This window comes from Indicator indicator, chromosome 14 (genome assembly GCF_027791375.1).
Source record: "Indicator indicator isolate 239-I01 chromosome 14, UM_Iind_1.1, whole genome shotgun sequence".
Lineage (NCBI taxonomy): Eukaryota > Metazoa > Chordata > Aves > Piciformes > Indicatoridae > Indicator > Indicator indicator.
In genome coordinates, this window is record NC_072023.1 from 25,697,772 (window position 1) to 25,715,929 (window position 18,158).

General features: G+C 44.5%; 1 protein-coding gene across 1 annotated transcript in view; it reads right to left on the bottom strand.

Annotated features, from left to right (window-relative positions):
* Nucleotides 1–2,940: 2,940 nt before the first annotated feature.
* The window catches only part of DCP1B (decapping mRNA 1B), a 51,860-nt gene continuing 36,642 nt past the window's right edge, over nucleotides 2,941–18,158 (bottom strand). Inside the window, exons 5-9 of the mRNA XM_054386506.1 lie at nucleotides 16,948–17,083; nucleotides 13,728–13,856; nucleotides 11,265–12,104; nucleotides 5,262–5,510; nucleotides 2,941–3,021 (exon numbers count right to left, since the gene is read on the bottom strand). Of these exons, the coding sequence (XP_054242481.1) occupies nucleotides 2,941–3,021; nucleotides 5,262–5,510; nucleotides 11,265–12,104; nucleotides 13,728–13,856; nucleotides 16,948–17,083 (1,435 nt within the window). The remainder of the gene's footprint in view (nucleotides 3,022–5,261; nucleotides 5,511–11,264; nucleotides 12,105–13,727; nucleotides 13,857–16,947; nucleotides 17,084–18,158) is intronic.

Below are 18,158 nucleotides of genomic sequence, written 5' to 3' on the forward strand. Positions count from 1 at the left end.
CAACGTTATTCTGGTGAGATCCCACCTGGAGCTCTGTGTCCAGTTCTGGAGCCTCTATTACAGGAAAGATCTGGAGGTGCTGGGATGTGACCAGAGAAGGGCCATGAGGCTGAGCAGAGGGATGGGGAGTTGAGGTTGTTAGGTCTGGAGAAGGCTCCGAAGAGACCTTCTTGTGGCCTTCCAGTATCTGAAGGGGGCTCCAAGAAAGCTGGGGAGGGCCTTTTAAGGTGTCAGGGAGTGATAGGACTGGGGGGATGGATCCAATTAGAGGAGGGCAGATTTAGACATTAGGAAGAAGTTGTTCCCCATGAGGGTGGTGAGACACTGGCAGGGAGGTGGTGGAAGCCTCATCCCTGGAAGTTTTTGCAGCCAGGCTGGATGTGGCTGTGAGCAACCTGCTGTAGTGTGAGGTGTCCCTGCCCATGGCAGGGGGTTTGGAACTGGATGATCCTTGAGGACCCTTCCAACCCTGACAATTGTGTGACTGTGAAATAAGCACCAAGATTTAACAGATGTTTTAAAACATAATGTCTTTAATTTTTGCAAATGATATGTTTCTCTGAAAAGTAATAAATAAAGATGCTTCAAACATTTCTGCTTGCCCTTTTGGTAAATAAAAATGTTTCCCCCATGACCAGAAAACCTATCACAAACACAGCTTGAGATGGCTACGAGTTAGTTTTACCCATCAATTACAGAAGTTCTACATTCCACAGCAGGTCTAAACTATGTGCTCCCATCATCTCTAAATTGCCTTCTCAGATAATGGAGATAGACTGAGAGAGTTGGGGTTGTTCAGTCTGGGGAGGAGAAGGCTCCAGGGAGACCTTCTTGTGGCCTTCCAGTATCTGAAGGGGGCTCCAAGAAAGCTGGGGAGGGACTTTTTAGGGTGTCAGGGAGTGATAGGACTGGAGACAGTGGAGCAAAAATAGAAATGAGCAGATTGAGATTGGATGTTAGGAAGTTCTTCCCCATGAGGGTGGTGAGACACTGGCACAGGTTGCCCAGGGAGGTGGTGGAAGCCTCATCCCTGGAGGTTTTTGCAGCCAGGCTGGATGTGGCTGTGAGCAACCTGCTGTAGTGTGAGGTGTCCCTGCCCATGGCAGAGGGGTTGGAACTGGATGATCCGTGGGGTCCCTTCCAACCCTGACAATTCTATGATTCTATAATCCAGCATCACAGACATCAATCATGGCTGCATTCAGTTAATACATACTCTTTTGTGTGGATTCCAAATCCTTCCACATCAGTTAATTCTGGAATAATATCAATTAACTCAGTAAAATCTCATCAGTTATGGAATAATAATACATAGATTATTGTCGCTACAGGACTAGAATTAAAACTTGTTATCTTTAAGGTCTGCTCTTCCTGGGACCTGCACAACCTGTTCCTTTCACTGAATCTGCAAGAAAAGTAAGCAGTTTGCTAACAAAAAGGAATTAGAATACAACTTGCTCTGTAGGAGCTATTCAGCTGTTAGCTGTTAGTTGAGTTCAGCAGGAGAAGTCGAGCAGTTTTGTGATTCACTTTTGTATGAAGAAATTGGCTCTTGACTTTTTAAATGTGTAGTGATTTAGTGTTTCCCAAAGAATGTGAGCAAATCCCCTCCCTAATAACACACTCACACCAGAGAAAGGTCAGAGGTGTGGGGGTGGGGGCAGCTGTTTGAGTCATTACAACTATGCTAATTGAAACCTGCATCCTTATTTACACTGAAGAACCTTCACAAATGAAGCTAGAGTTGAACCTCCAGCAATGCTCATAGTAGAGTGTACACTTATTTGTGGATTACAGCTCAGATTCCCTGCACCCACAAAAGAAATGCCTCCTCAGTAACAACTCTGGGTTCCTGAACTGCAGCACATTTGCACTTCAGCAGCAGCTGCTAATAAAAATATACATAATTTTTTCCCCCAGTCATTTATTCTCATTTAAAGCCCCATGTATCTTCTACCCAGTGTAAAAACATTCTCAAGTCATATAAATAAATGTTACCCAACAATTCTAAATGCCTACTTGAGGGTAGAATAAAATGAAATTGGCAGACAGTAAGGATTATCCATTTTATTTTCTTTAGAAATGGATCAACGAAATCACTGTGCTCCAGGAACAGACTGAAAAAAACCCCACAAATTAATAGTAGTTTTCCACTAGGTAGCCTTCCCCTTAACAAAGTTGTACATCACTTATAATAATGCAGATTTGATCTGGAATAATAGAAACATGAATCTGATGCCACCCCAGAGCTATGCCAGTAGCAAGGACACTAACAAACCAGTCCTCCCCCCCCGGCCCCTGGTTCCTCGATCTGCAAAGCCCCATTTCTACTGCTAGCTAAAAATACTCTTGTTAAAATAGAAAAAGATTCTTCTACAAAAACGTTGGGGGGAATTCATGACATTTCACCTCGATTGCTTTGCAGACAACTAGGACAGATCAATCTGCCCAAGCTTTATTCCCTTGCAGGACTGCAGTCGGATTGTCCTGGTGCTAAAACCAGTCCAACATCGCCACCGTGTGGTCAGAGCTGGGCACGCTCCGTAGCGCAGCTGCCTCTGACGTCTCTGGGAGAAAATCCGTGACAAATACCTAGCCGATGAATAATCAAGCTGCAAGTAGAAAAAGGAAACGGAATTCCCAGAACCAAGTCTTTATGCTGGGAAAGCAACTCAAAATATGGACGAAGATAAGCAAAATAAAGTCAGATATTTTGTGATGGAATCTTCAGTGTGGCAATGCTCCCCCGGTCCCTAAAGGCACAATCTGTTTCCGCTCGCTTCTCTCTCCGTAGAGCCTTTGCTTGCCAACCAGCAAAATCTATGTGTATGCACAAGGCCTAAGACCATTCATTCCTCTAAAAGTAAACATACTTGAGGAATTGGAACCCTTCTTCCCGGGGTTCAGGAAGCCATAGAAATCGGATGCCAAGATCCTCCTTCAGAGAGCCTTTTTCATCGCCGCCTTCCTGGCGCTGAAGAGATACGCTTCGTAGATGATGTTTAAGAAGTTGTCATCGTTCTGTAAAACAGAACAGGTAGTTGTTAGAGCACAATAAGCACTTTGAGTGACTTCATGGACCAGATGCTTTTCAACCTTATTCTGTTTTAAAAAGCGAACAACAGGAAAGCTGTTCCCTTTACTACTTCCAAGCCTTACGAGCAGCCTCAGAAGAACTGGCTGTGAACGTAAACTTTGCTGCAGCAAACACGGCTGGGCTGCTAGGAGAAGCAATGAGTACACAGGAAGCAGATTTTTCACGCTCCCAGTGGATTTAACTTGATGACATGGGGATGATACAACCCTGTCATTCCTTCTCTTTGCCTGCATTGGCCTAGGGATTTGTTTCAGTAGTTTGATCCATAGGATCACAGGATGTTAGGGGTTGGAAGGGACCTTCGAAGATCATCAAGTCTAACCCCCCTGCCAGAGCAGGACCACAGAATCTAGCACACGTCACACAGGAACACATCCAGATGGGTCTTGAAAGTCTCCAGAGAGTCTCCATTAGGTTAGTGGTAATTCCAAGCATATCTGAAGGAACAATGAAATATCCTGGGTTCTCATCTTCTGCTAAATCCTTCCTGGGCAAATCCTTGCATCTTATTTAGCTGGTTTAGACTTAATGTTCCTGACTGATGCTGCTCCTTTTGCTCTGATGCTCTTGTTTAACTTTTTTCCTTCTGAAGATGATGTTGCAAGAATGGTCAATGCACATTAAGAAAGAACACCCTAAAGTAGCTCACATAAGCACACAAGGAAAATTAAAATCAAGATACTATGTGAGGAAAAATGAGGAGCATCTGGGGTTGTAGCTTTACACCATGGAAGAAAAGAAAAGAAAATAAATTGGCAGTGAATAATTTCCAGGTAATGTTTCCTAAGTACCACCACCACCAGCAGGGTCAAATATACATCTCACAAGTACAGTTTCAGAGGGTAAAATCCTATTTTCCTTGCCCAGTTTCCTTTTGACTTCATGTATGTTTTACTACTATCCAGACACTCAAAGTATGTAAACACAAGATAATGTGGTATTTTTTATTTTTTAACCTCAAAAAATACAGGGAAAAATGAGAAAAGAGTCTAAATTGTTAAAATCAGGGTCTATAACTTAAATAATATTTTAAGGTACATCAACATTCAAATAATGACTTCTGGTTTTATTCCAAAGCCATATGAGCACAGAGCTTTGGCCTACAAATTGCACCCTTCAGCCTGTATCTCTATTCCTGTTGTGGTTATATAATCTTAACTACGACTCTGCATCACATGGTAAGTTACAGAAAAAAAAACACATTCATAATCACATCATGCCAGAGCAGTAAGCAATCATCTCATACATAATGTTGTTAATGCTTTGTCACATCTCAACTTGAAAAACTCCAGCAAAAGGAATTTTACAGAATCATAGAATTGTTAGGGTTGGAGGGGACCTCAAGGATCATCCAGTTCCAAACCCCCTGCCATGGGCAGGGACACCTCACACTACAGCAGGTTGCTCACAGCCACATCCAGCCTGGCTGCAAAAACCTCCAGGGATGAGGCTTCCACCACCTCCCTGGGCAACCTGTGCCAGTGTCTCACCCCCCTCATGGGGAAGAACTTCTTCCTGATGTCTAATCTAAATCTCCCTTCCTCTAGCTTGGATCCATTCCCCCAGTTCTGATACCCTAAAAAGTCCCTCCCCAGCTTTCTTGTAGCCCCCTTCAGATACTAGAGGGCTACAATAAGGTCTCCTCAGAGCATCTGAACTAGAGAATTATATTGAATAAACAAAAAAAAAGTGTATTTTTAGGTTATAGAATTTTGTATTTTAAAGTTGCTCACTCTTATCCTGTAATTTTAATTTCCCATCTGGATTCCTCTTACTGCTCACATGCATCTCTGGAATAGTTGGCAGCTAGGATAATGACCCATTATTTATCTTTAGCTAAAAATATAATACAGAGCTCTCTGGCTCAGAGGTTGACCCTACAAAGCCTTCAGTTACCTTTGTTCTTTTCAGTCAAATTTATTATCACTCTGAAGCTCAAATCAGATGCATTAATCAAAAAGCAGTTAAGCCAGCAGTGTCCAAGGATAGGCTATCACATCCCCAGTCAATGCCATGGTGCAATGCCACAAGCAATGCAGCTTCCAACGCGTATTCTAATCCTTCCTTTAGCCTCCAGACCAACAGATGCAATCAATTATAGGCTGCTTACATCCAAACAGGAACCCAGATTCTAAGCAAAACAGGAGACCTCTTGGTGCTTTACCTGGATCAGATGAAGCAGTGTTTCCTGCAGCTGCATCTTTGTCACTGAGGTGCTGCTGGCTGCAGATGGCTCTGGGGTTTGCAGCGGCAGGAGCAGGCTAGCTGAGCTAACAGCAGGTTCTTGGCTTGCTGCTGCTATCCGCCCACTTTTGTTGGTTTTTGGTGGAGCGGGTGTGGACTGAGTGAAGACCATTGGGGACATCAGTAAGGTAGGAGTTACAGTGGCAGGAATGCGTTGAGGTGAGATGACCTGTTGATAAAGAAGCAAAGCCATCAATGAAACCTTTCTACTTAACCCAACAGCAATAAAGACGATGAACGATGCAGCCTGAATCGCAACACACGCACAGACTGCTGGAGATGTGCGACTCCAGCTCAGGACCACCTATATGATCTATCTCCAGTCTTCCATCAAATATGAGATGGCAGCAATGGATTCAGGTGTCATTAAGTCTGACAGGCAAATGATCTTGGGACAAGAGCATTTTACTCCAGACATCAGAGTGCTATAAATAAATATCAGCACTCAGCACTGAATGCCACAGTAACATCTTCTACCCAGGGACAGTAAACCATTAAGCTGAATCTTTGAGAACACACTAAGCATTATTAAAGACTAATCTTTGTACCTAATACCAGAAATATATTCCAATGTAATATTCCAGTTGTAGCTTTCAAATTACATTGTCACCACCCTCATGGTGAAGAACTTCTCCCTAATGTCTAATCTAAACCTCCCCTCCTCTAGCTTGCATCCATTCCCCCCAGTCCTATCACTACCTGACACCCTAAAAAGTCCCTCGCCAGCTTCCTTGTATCAGGTGTGTGTTTCAAGCTCACAAATGAGTTAAGGTATTCCCAGCTCATTGTAGGATTTCTTCAACCAGTATGATAGTGCATATGTTTGTACACCTTTGGTTTTATTCTAAAATGAACCTAGTTATTCAATGTAAGTCCAAAGTGACATCCCTCTGCAGAGCAAGACCTTCAGCCTGCACAGATCACACAATCACAGAAACATTCAGGTTGGAAAAGACCCTCAGGATCACCTAAGCCCAACCCAGAACCCTACTCTACAGGGGTCACTCCTAAACCATAGCCCCAAGCACCACATCCAAACCACCTTTAAACACATCCAGGCTTGGGGACTTAACCACCTCCCTGGGCAGATGTTCTCCTCTAAGTGAGAAGATTGCTCTCCTGTCTGTGGAAGACTGACAACCTCCACATGCTTAGCACGATGCTTCTCCTCTACTCATCTATGCAGCTGAAGTAACTTCTCTTGAATTTACCTCAAGCAAAACTTCCTAATGTAATTTAAAGACTGCATACACAAGCTTGCTCTCCAAGGGCAGGGAAGGCAGTGAAGGGCTGGTGATGAGCAGCTGGAGGAGATAAGCTGTGCCACTAAGAGAGCTGAATCTATGACAGGCTATGTCAAAGACCTCCATGATACGTCCTTCAACATCAAACCCTGTTTCTCTCTAGAGTCCAAGGCAAACAAACACAACCTGAGACAAACTGTGCCTTTACTAACATGTGCTGCCAAACACAGAGACACAGCATGCTGTCAGAGACACCAGAAAAACGATTTGATAGCTCTGGTAGGACTCGCCAAGCTAATGGAAACTCTATGGAGCAAGCAACTTTGCCAGCCACAGGGCAATCAGAGGTAGAAGCAGAGGTATAGGTATAGATAATAGATGTAGATATAGGTATAGATATAGATGATATAGATAGATATAGAAATAGATTGATATAGAGATAGATGATATAGAGATATAGATAAAGATAAAGAGATATAGATATAGATATAGATAAAGAGATATAGATATAGATATAGATATAGATATAGATATAGATATAGATATAGATATAGATATAGATATAGATATAGATATAGATATAGATTGGGCTGGGTGTCAAGAAGGAAGGGACAGCCTCTGCTCACTTGTGCCCTGGGATAGGACAAGGGGCAATGGATGGAAACTACAGCACAGGAACTTCCACCTCAGCATGAGGAAGAACTTCTTGTCTGGAAGCGTCACGGAGCTCTGGAACAGGCTGCCCAAAGAGGTTGTGGAGTCTCCCTCTCTGGAGACTTTCCAGCCCTGTCTGGATGTGTTCCTGTGTGACCTGTGCTGGATTCTATGGTCCTGCTCTGGCAGGGGGTCTGGACCTGATGATTTCCAGAGGTCCGTTCCAACCCCTAGCATCCTGTGATCCTGCAAATTTTTTTTCAGTGCACAGCATTTGTTTCTGTATCCAAACATTTCTTGCTAAAAGTTCCTACTCAAACCTTCTGCCATTTAACAAGCTATGATATAAAAAAATGTGTGTTTTTAAGCATAAAGGCAATGTTGCCTTTTAGATTTAGTTCAGATCACCTTCAGCCACTGGGACATCTGCCACCCACCTGAAAACAGGATGCTGCTCTTGGCATTATTAGTGCAACTCCTATAGCACCATGATTTTGCTGGAAGCATTGAAAATGCTCAGTGGGGATATTCACAGACTTTGGGCTTTTAGCTTTGAGTTTTTTCTCACAAAACTTAACAGCCCTTCCAAAATGCTGTTGACCAGCTTCTTTCCCACAAAATCTACCTGAGCTGCTTCTTCATCCAGCCTCAACTAAATTATCTCCAGCTTTATCAGGTCAATACTTACAGTGAGGAAGAAGTTCTTCACCATGAGAGTGGTGAGAGCTTGGAATGGGTTGTCCAGGGAGGTGGTTGAGGCCCCATCCCTGGAGGTGTTTAAGGCCAGGCTGGATGAGGCTCTGGCCAGCCTGCTGTAGTGTGAGGTGTCCCTGCCCATGGCAGGGGGGTTGGAACTGGATGATCCTTGAGGTACCTTCCAATCCTGACTGATTCTATGATTCTATGATCTCTGAGTCACTAACACCAGAGTAGAAGTCTACTGTCCATTATGCAGTAATGAGGTTTGAACAATGCAAAATGTGCAAAATAGAATATTCCTGCTCTGAAGCACAAATGCTCACTGAGGTATCTGTTTGATACTCTCCCTGGCTGCTGGCAGCTAGATGACATGTTGGCTGGCAAATTCACATAACACCACGAAGTAAGGAATGTATTTGGTCTCCTGTAATGCAAACTCCATGCTCTGTTGCTTCCTCCATGTGCAGAATCCCATGTGCATCAAGGGCTCCTCTGGAACAGCAACACCCAGTGAGTGATGTGAGCCTCTGTTTTCAGTGGGATTACTTAAAACTGAGAATATTTAATCTAAGATGGTTCAGGAACTTAAAAGACAGTTGCTACTAAAATAAAGCTGGCTACAATGCTAACATTGCTTTCTCTTTCAAATTTAATTGATTTTTTTTAAATTGATGTTTAACTACAGAATCACAGAATCACAGAATGGTCTGGGTTGGAAGGGACCTCCAAAGCTCATCCAGTCCAACCCCCTCTGCAGTCAGCAGAGACATCCTCAACTAGATCAGGTTGCCCAGAGCCCTGTCCAGCCTCACCTTCAATATCTCCAGGGATGGGGCCGCAGCCACTTCCCTGGGCAACCTGTTCCAGTGTTCCACCACCCTCATGGTGCAGAACTTGTTTCTAACATCTAATCTAAATCTGCTCTTCTCTGGTTTGAAGCCACTGCCCTTTGTCCTATCACTGCAGGCCTGTGCAAACAGTCTCTCTCCATCCTTCTTAAATTATTGTCCAGAAGTTTAATGTACCTCTTTGTATGCTTCTTGTGTGTGTTTACAACCTCACACTGAAAATGCAGTCAGGGCAATTGAGAGATAATGGTGAGATGCTGACACAACAGGTATTAGGTACTGTACATTCAGAAGATGTGATGCTATGGAAAAAACCCAACAACTCATTCTTGATGGAAAATGCTCTAGGAAATGAGAAAAAAGGGCTGCAAGAGAAGTGGCCTTCTGAAAAAAATTATAAATGTGTGTCCAGGTTATTCTAAGACTTTAAAAACTGTAATTCTGACAAATATGGACACTTAAGCATGCATGGCTATAGAATCAGGATAACTCATGCCTAACTCTAAGCATATGCTTAAGAGCCTACTGCAGATTAACATTTTTTTATTGCATCTTAAGCATACATTACTCACAAGGAATACTTCACAGAATAGGGCTGGCATCAAACCAGCCTAAATCCTTCCAAGTATTATTCTTCAGCATTTTTTTTTCTTTTTTTCCCCCTTTCTTTCTTGCCTTTTTTTTTTTTTTTGGGGGGGTGTGTGTGTGTGTGTGTGTGTAACTGGTCTCTTCCTTTCCATGTGGGAGATCACAGTTCTTACACCATATGGAGATGCAGCAGAAGCCAATTTAGACTTGGACTTGTAATGTGTCAATTGTAGAAAAGACTATTGCTTTCATTTTCTTAGTGCTGCTAATGGATTTAGGGTGTTCCTTTCATATGGTCTTCACAACACTGTCCACATACCTCTCTATTCCTGTCAGACTTTACAGAATTTGCTTCTTCTCGATGTTGAATTGGAGTAGAATAGGCAAAACCAACCAGAAGTAATTCCAGAGAACAAACCTTTTGCTGCATTTGTCAGAATCAGCTTCAATCGATTTTGCATGAGCATGTGCAGATATATTTGTGCCAATCCAATTGCAGTCAAATGTCTGTCTGCAAGCATGATAGCATTTCAATCCTCTGGTCTACAGCAGGGGTGATACTACGTTGGGTTTCAAAGTAGTTTCCAATTTTTGTCTTCCATTTTTTCCCCCCAAAGTAGGCATAGCTCATGTGGCTCATTCATGGCAGTCTACAGCTAGCTGCACAGACTCCTTCCTGCGGTCTTAGCCTCCCCCCTTTTTCTCCTTTGGCAATGTGCTGCAAGTGAAAGAGGTCATTCCTTCCAGACTGCAGAGCTTTAGTTGTCCTAAACAATAATTAGTCATAGTTTCATTATCATTTTTAGTCTATGTATGACATCTCACAGACAACAGTAAATGTGCTGGAAGAACTGCATCTGATAATGTTTCGATAGCAGCCACTGAAGCCACAGTGCCAGTGCATGAAGCCACTCCTAGGCAGTCTCAGGCTACTTGTTCTGCTCATAGCCACACAAAGTGAGACTGAGAATCACAGAGTCACAGAATCACTGAGGCTGGAATAGAGCTCTGAGCTTATCCAGCCCAGCCTGTGACCCATCACCACCACATCAACCAGACCATGGCACTGAGTGCCACATCCAAGCTTGCCTTAAACACCTCCAGGGACGGCGACTCCACCACCTCCCTGGGCAGTCCATTCCAGTCTCTAATTCCCCTTGCCATCAGGAAGTGCTTCCTAACATCCAACCTAAACCTGCCCTGGCACAGCTTCAGGCCATGCCCTCTCCTCTTGTCACAAGGTGCCTGGGAGCAGAGCCTGACCCCCACCTGACTACAACTTCCCTTCAGGTACTTGTAGAGTGTGATAAGGTCCCCCTGAGGCTCCTCTTCTGCAGGCTGAACACCCCCAGCTCTCTCAGCCTCTCCTCATCAGCCTTTCCCTCCAGTCCCTTCCCCAGTCTCATTGCTCTCCTCTGGACCTGCTCCAGCCCCTCAAGATCTTTCTGGCAGTGAGGGCCCAGAGCTGCACACAGTGCTCGAGGTGAGGCCTCACCAGTGCTGAGCACAGGGCAGGATTCCATCCCTGCTCCTGCTGCCCACACTATTCCTGATCCAAGCCAAGATGCCATTGGCCTCCTGTGCCCCCTGGCTGGCTCATGCTCAGCTGTTGTCACCCAGCACTGTCAGGTCCCTCTCTGCCAGGCTGCTCTCCAGCCACTCATCCCCAGCCTGTAGCCTCAATGGGGTTACTGTGGCCAAAGTGTAGGAGCCTGCCCTTAGTACAGATTGGTAAATCTGAACTTACTTGACGTTGTTAAATTATTACCTGCAAAATGAATGTGTGACAGCTGGTGAGATAGCAATAAGAATATGGGGGCCAAGCTCATTAAACAGCAGGTTCAAAAGGTTGTTATTTGGCTAGTTCAAATGCTGAAGTTTCCCATTTACCTGAAAAAGAGCAGTCTGTTTTTCTGTCCCCGGTGCCTTCTCCATCCAGGAATCCAGTGGCTTCAGTGTGCTGGTGGTCTGAGTAACAACAGGAAACTTAGCTGCCAAGGTTGGTCTGCTGGATACATGCAACTGTTGCTCTTGCTGCACTATCTGGAGTTTTTTCAGTAACTCTTGAGGTGAAATCACTCCAGATCCGGCTGCTTGGTTGCCAGAGAGAGAAAGTGGCTGCCTAGGAAGTTTGGATTGTTCTTTATTGAGTGTCTGAGAGTCTAAAGTCTGGGCTGGTAAGGAACCATTGAAATACACCAGAGGTGGCTGGCTCATGGCATTCACTGCTGCTGCCGGAGCTCCAACAGCAGCAGAAGAACTGCTGAAAGCAGCAGCAGTTGAGTTCACAGCTCCTGTTGCACCAGGCTCCATCTTAGTCACTGACCCAGCCTGACTCTGCAATTTCTGTAGCAGGTTCTGCGTGCCAGCCGTGTCCTGGGCGACATGGGACGCCGCAATGCCGTGGGAAGTGACGGGCTGGAAGAGCCCGGTGAACGCCTGCCCCGCAGCGGGGGCACTGCCGTTTTCACACAGCCGGTTCTCAGGCAGCTCAGCCAGGGGGTGAAGCTCTGACCCACGCACCATAAGCTTCTGAATGGCAGGGCAGAGCTGCCTCTCTGCAGAGGGAGAATGCCTGCTGGGCTCCTCGTAGGACAGTGAACGTACCACCCCCTGCCGAACAGGAAGGGTCTCCTGATGCTGTTTCTTCGGTGGCTCTGGGCCACCTGGCTTTTCTTGTTTTCCAAACAGTGCAGTCAAAGACAGGTGCTGTGGTTCAGGATCCACATTCTGTGAGGGGACAAAGCAAAAACATAAACATGGTTCCCTCACCTGTAAGTTACACTAAGTGTCAATATTTAGCTAGGAAAAGCCAAGAAAACTGCTATGCTCTTTTCTCCCAAGAGGATTTTTAATAGTTTTCTCACATAGGAAGGGCAAAACCACAGTTGTCAAGCTGCTAACATGGGAGAAAATCAGTGAAAGAGCAGTGGCTTCACTTCAAATATCATAGGAGAGCATCTTCCCTTTCAGCCATCAATGCAATATTAGTAAGACAGCAATCTCCCCATGTATGAAGAGGGGCTGCTTCTTGAGCATCTTCCTGTCGCAGCTGAATTCAGCTTTTAGGATTCTGCAGTCTGATGTAGCCTGAAGATACATCAAGAGACTTTTCTTTAGATTAACTGAATTCACCTAAAAAATGTAACATGAAACCTGTGATCCAGCAATTAACTAGACCAGCTTGTGATCAAAGCAGCATCTCAAGTTTTAAAGATGAGAATTTCATCATTGCACCAGGACAGAGTGCCTGCAATTTACATGCTTCTACATCATGTGGTGAGGGCTGGGGAGCTTTGGAGAAAACTTATTAGTTCTGCAGTAAAATCATTCACAGAATCACAGAAAACATCCAGCTGGAAGAGACCTCCAAGCTCATCCAGTCCAACCCTCAACCCAGCACTGCAGGGTCAGCACTAAACCATGTCCCTAAGCACCAGCTCCACACACTGTGCAAACACCTCCAGGGATGGGGACTCCAGCACTGCCCTGGGCAGACCATTCCAATGGCTGAGAACCCTCTGGGAAGAAATATTTCCTAGCATCCAGCCTGAACCTCCCCTGCTGCAGCTTGGAACCATTTCCTCTGCTCCTGTCTCTTGCCACCAAGGAGCAGAGGCTGTCCCCTCCTCACTCCAACCTCCCTTCAGGGAGCTGTAGAGAGCAATGAGGTCTCCCCTCAGCCTCCTCTTCTCCAGCCTGAACACCCCCAGCTCCCTCAGCCCCTCCTCATAGCCCAGGGGCTCCAGGCCCTTCTCCAGCCTCGTTGCCCTTCTCTGGGCACACTCCAGACCCTCAATGTCCTTCCTGGAGTGAGTGGCCCAGAACTGAACACAGCACTGGAGGTGTGGCCTCAGCAGTGCTGAGCACAGGAGGATGATCACCTCCTGTCCCTGCTGCCCACAGTGGTTCTGATCCAAGCCAGGATGCCTTTGGCTTTCTTGGCCACCTGGGCACTGCTGGCTCATATTTAATTGACTGTCAACCAGAACCCCCAGGTCCCTCTCTGAGTCACAGCTTTCCAACCACACATCCCCCAGTCTGCAGCTTACCATGGGGTTGTTGTGACCCAGGTGCAGGACCTGGCACTTGGCCTTGTTAAACTTCATACAATTAGCCTTGGCCCATGGGTATCACCTGTCCAGGTCCCACTGCAAAGCTTCCCTACCCTCTAGCAGATTGACATGGCCACCCAGCTTGGGGTCATCTGCAAACTTCCTGAGGGTGGCTCCTTACAGTCCTTTCAGTGCTTCCTCCTCAAATTCTTGCAGTGACCTTCTGACTCCAACAAGAATTCCTGCCTGGTTAATGGATGACAGCAGCAGTAGTCAAAGCATACACAAAACATGTTACCTTGCTCTGCTGAGGTATTCGTTGATGCTGATTTTCACTGGGCTTCACTGGAATCGGTTTGATTAGGTTGGGGTTGTTATAGATTGCAGAAGAACTGGTGATTTGTTTTGGCTCTGAGCAGGTCTTACACTGCAACAGAAAGTGAGGATTTTTTAGTAAGTGTGATGATATCTTCTCCCTTAGTTCTCCACTACAGTCAAATACAGACATAGCCAGGTAGTCAATAAATAGAAATCCTAGCTGCAGCACTGATGAAGAAATTATACCAAAAGAACTGTAACAACTGCAACCTAATTTTCTAAAATCACAAATCATAGGTAAAATAAAACACTTGATTCCAAGATTTCCCTACTATGAGGCTTCCCTCTAATTTAAATCCCAGTTCTCTTTCTTACCTTCTGCTTTTCTATCACTTAAAAAAGCCAACAACATAAAATGATGTAAAAAAACCCACCTTAGAAACCAAGCAACAGATATGCTTTTCCTTCTTCAGCAGGCAGATAGAAGTAGTTTAGATACACAAAGGATTAATGTACCTGTAAAGAGCATTTTAAATGCCTTTTCTTAAAAACTAAACTACCACAGAATGGTCTGGATTGGAAGGGACCTCCAAACGTCATCCAGTCCAACCCCCTCTGCACTCAGCAGGGACAACCTCAACTAGATCAAGTTGCCCAGAGCCCTGTTGAGCCTCACCTTGAAAGAAAGCTGGGGAGGGACATTTTAGGATGTCAGGGAGTGATAGGACTGGGGGGAATGGAGCAAAACTAGAAATGGGGAGATTCAGATTGGATGTGAGGAAGAAATTCTTCCCCATGAGGGTGGTGAGACACTGGCACAGGTTGCCCAGGGAGGTGGTGGAAGCCTCATCCCTGGAGGTTTTTGCAGCCAGGCTGGATGTGGCTGTGAGCAACCTGCTGTAGTGTGAGGTGTCCCTGGCCATGGCAGTGGGGTTGGAACTGGATGATTCTTGAGATTCCCTGACACACCCCTCTTAATTTTATATTACTAAGAAAAGGAAAACCACATATCTTGTTAAGAGGTCTGATACTTCTAGCACTCCTGTCCAGATGAAGTTTTCGTGCTTTTCTCTTAGCAATCCCTCAAATTCAGAAAGACTAAAGATGAAATAAGAAGAAAATTTGCACAAGTTCTTATCTGTATGGAAAAAAATTAAAACCTCCATTATTTAAACAAAAGATAGATCTTCTAGAATTCCTCTCTTTTGTCTGCATGCTAATGGAAAAATGGAAGGCAGCTTTATTTATATGTACCATCTCCTCATATAATCTGAAGACAGCCTAATTTTTTTTTTCAGTTTTCTAGTTACAGTCTTTTTAAGGTTAAGATATAGAAAAGATCACAGGTTTGGAAATGTTTGTTCACATTAAATCCTTAGTACAGAACCTATGAAGTTTCTTAAGCTTCAAAAGAAGCTATATCACAGCAAGAAAAGGTCTACATTTTACCATAACCTTTCTGAAGATCTCATTAGTAGACACATTTCAGACACTTTTCCCTCTCTTTAAATTACTTATATATACTTGCATCTATATATATCTTAAACATATTTGAGACCCAGAACACTCAGGAGTTTTATTATTGCATGCCAGCACAAGAGATACAGAAAACAGCAGTAGGAAACTGCAGGCTCTGTAACAATTTCCAGCATATATAGGAACAGTTAAAATTATTAGATTTTTATTCCCCAAAGTAAAAGGTTTTTGATTGCTCAATAATAGAGAACATTATTAGTCCATTAGTTACTTCTTTATTTAGAAGCCTCAGAAGACCAAAGCAGCACACGAGCTGAAATCGTACTACATTTCAGACCTTTTCATTTCCTTTCATTACTGTTTGAAAGCAGCTAACAACCCACAATGAAAAGCAGCAACCTGACTGGTAAAGGTCTTCTCTAAGGAAACTTCTTTGTACAAACCACAGAAACCACTAGCAGGTTGGAGTACTTCAGCCAGAAAGAGGACACAAGGTCCAGGTGGTACTCAACAAGCACAGGAGCTCTAAGGGTCAAAATGAAAGCCAGCTTATACTTGTCCTTACCCCCTTGTGTTCAACAACTAATCAATCATATACATGTTCTGAAGAGGACTTGGGGGTGTTGATACCTGAGAAGCTTGACATGAATCACACAGAATCACAGAATGTTAGGGGTTGGAAGGGACCTTGAAAGCTCATCCAGTCCAACCCCCCTGCCAGAGCAGGAGCACCCAGAGCAGGTCACACAGGAACACAGCCAGGTGGGGTTTGAATATCTCCAGAGAGGGAGACTCCACAGCCCCCTGGGCAGCCTGTTCCAGGGTTCTGTCACCCTCACAAGGAAAACATTTCTCCTCGTGTTTGCTGGCAGTGCACTCACGCAGCCCAGAAGGTCAGCCCTATCCTGGGATGCGTCAGGAGTGTGGCCAGCAGATCAAGAGAGGGGATTCTCCTCCTTTATTCTACTCTTGTGAGACTCCCACATTGAATATTGCATCCAGTTCTGGTGTCCTCACTGTAAGAGGAACATAGATCTGTTGGAACAAGCCCAGAGGAGGGCCACAAAGATGATCCAGGGCTGGAACACCTCTGCTATGAGGACAGGCTGAGGGAACTGGAGTTATTCAGCCTGGAGAAGAGAAGATTCCAGGGGGGACCTTATAACTGCCTTCCAATAGCTGAAAGGAACCTATAGGAAGGCTGCAGAGGGACTTTTTACAAGAGTGTCCACCGATAGGACCAGGAGAAATGGATTTCAATTGAGGGAGAATAGGTTTAGATTGGATCTTAGGAAGAAATTCTTCACTATGAGAGTGGCAAGGCTCTGGAATGGATTGTCCAGAGAGGCTGTGGATGCCCCCTCCCTGGAGATGTTCAAGGCCAGGCTGGATGGGACCTTGAGCAACCTGGGCTAGTTGAGAGGTGTCCCTGCCTGTGGCAGGAAGTTTGGATTAGATGATCTCTGAAGTCTCTTCCAGCCTAAGCCCTTCTATGATTCTATGATGTTCTCCTTTCAGAAGTTTTTGTGGTCAACAACCATTTCTCTTGACTCTTCAGCAAATTCCAACAAAACTTTTCCACACAAATGAGAGCGCACACTGCTCAAAATCAGTTTCACATGGAGTAAAACAAAAACAAACCCAAACCTTTTAAGTTTTAAAATTTGAAGTGTGAGCAAGTTGGCATCAGAGTATCACCTCTTTTTGTGGACAGCAAGTCTCACCTTGGTGTATTCATCTTTGGCCTTGGTAAGCATCCGTAAGATATCCACTTCCTTGTTATTAGCAGAATTCATGATCATAGGGGACACTCCAGCTCCTGTGCCTTGCTGTGCTTTGAATTGTTCCTGCTGAGTTAGGCTGAAATTGGAGGGGAGAGGAGAATATACAGAACAAAAAAACCAGAAAAAATACCAAAAAATTAACTCAACTACTTTAAAAAAATTAATCAGAGCTCAACTATTTTATTTTTTCTCCTATCTACATGTTAAAACACATACAAAAATCTCCATTTAACTATCTTTATTAAAACATCATTTGACCAGGCTTGGAATAACTTTCTCCAATCTTGAACACACAAGGTCGTGGACTAAAATTTCCATAGCTCAGTCACAATTTTCTATATCCAGAAGGAGCAGGGAATTTATAGTGTTACTCAGTTTTGGTGGTGGTGGAGGATGGCAAACACACACACAAATCAGTCATTAACTGCTAGAAAATGACCAATTTCCTGCCCCAGCTGCTTTGCTATTATGATTGTAGAATGCTGAGAATTAAAGCAGGCAGCCAATTGGCCAAGCAACAGAGTGGTTTTTATCTATATGAAACACTGCTATTATAAACCACTACACATGGCTTACAACTGCATGAAGCCTCTGAAAACTAGTTTTTATTGTAGTAAATTACCAGTTTGAGAGCACCTAATCACCATCAACTGAAATTTGAGTTAGTTAACTAAAATTAGCTGTCAAAAAAAAAAAAAGATTTCCTAGGGTTCATTTCTTATTTCTGTAAATTCATTCCCATCAGTTATTTCTTGGGTCACAAAGTGACTCATTTTAGATCTGTAGGATATACAGCAAAACCAACAAAACAGGATCAGAGGATGTTAGGGGTTGGAAGGGACCTCTGGAGAGCTTCCAATCCAACCCCCCTGCCAGAACAGGACCACAGAATCCAGCACAGGTAACACAGGTATGCATCCAGACAGGGCTGGAAAGTCTCCAGAGAAGGAGACTCCTCAACCTCTCTGGGCAGCCTGCTCCAGGGCTCTGGGAACCTCACAGTAAAGAAGTTCTTCCTCATGTTGAGGTGGAACTTCCTGGGCTCTACATCCATTGCCCCTTGTCCTATCCCAGGGCACAAGTGAGCAGAGGCTGTCCCTGTCCCTTCATTCCTGACCCCCAGCCCTCAGCTATTGATAGACATTGATCAG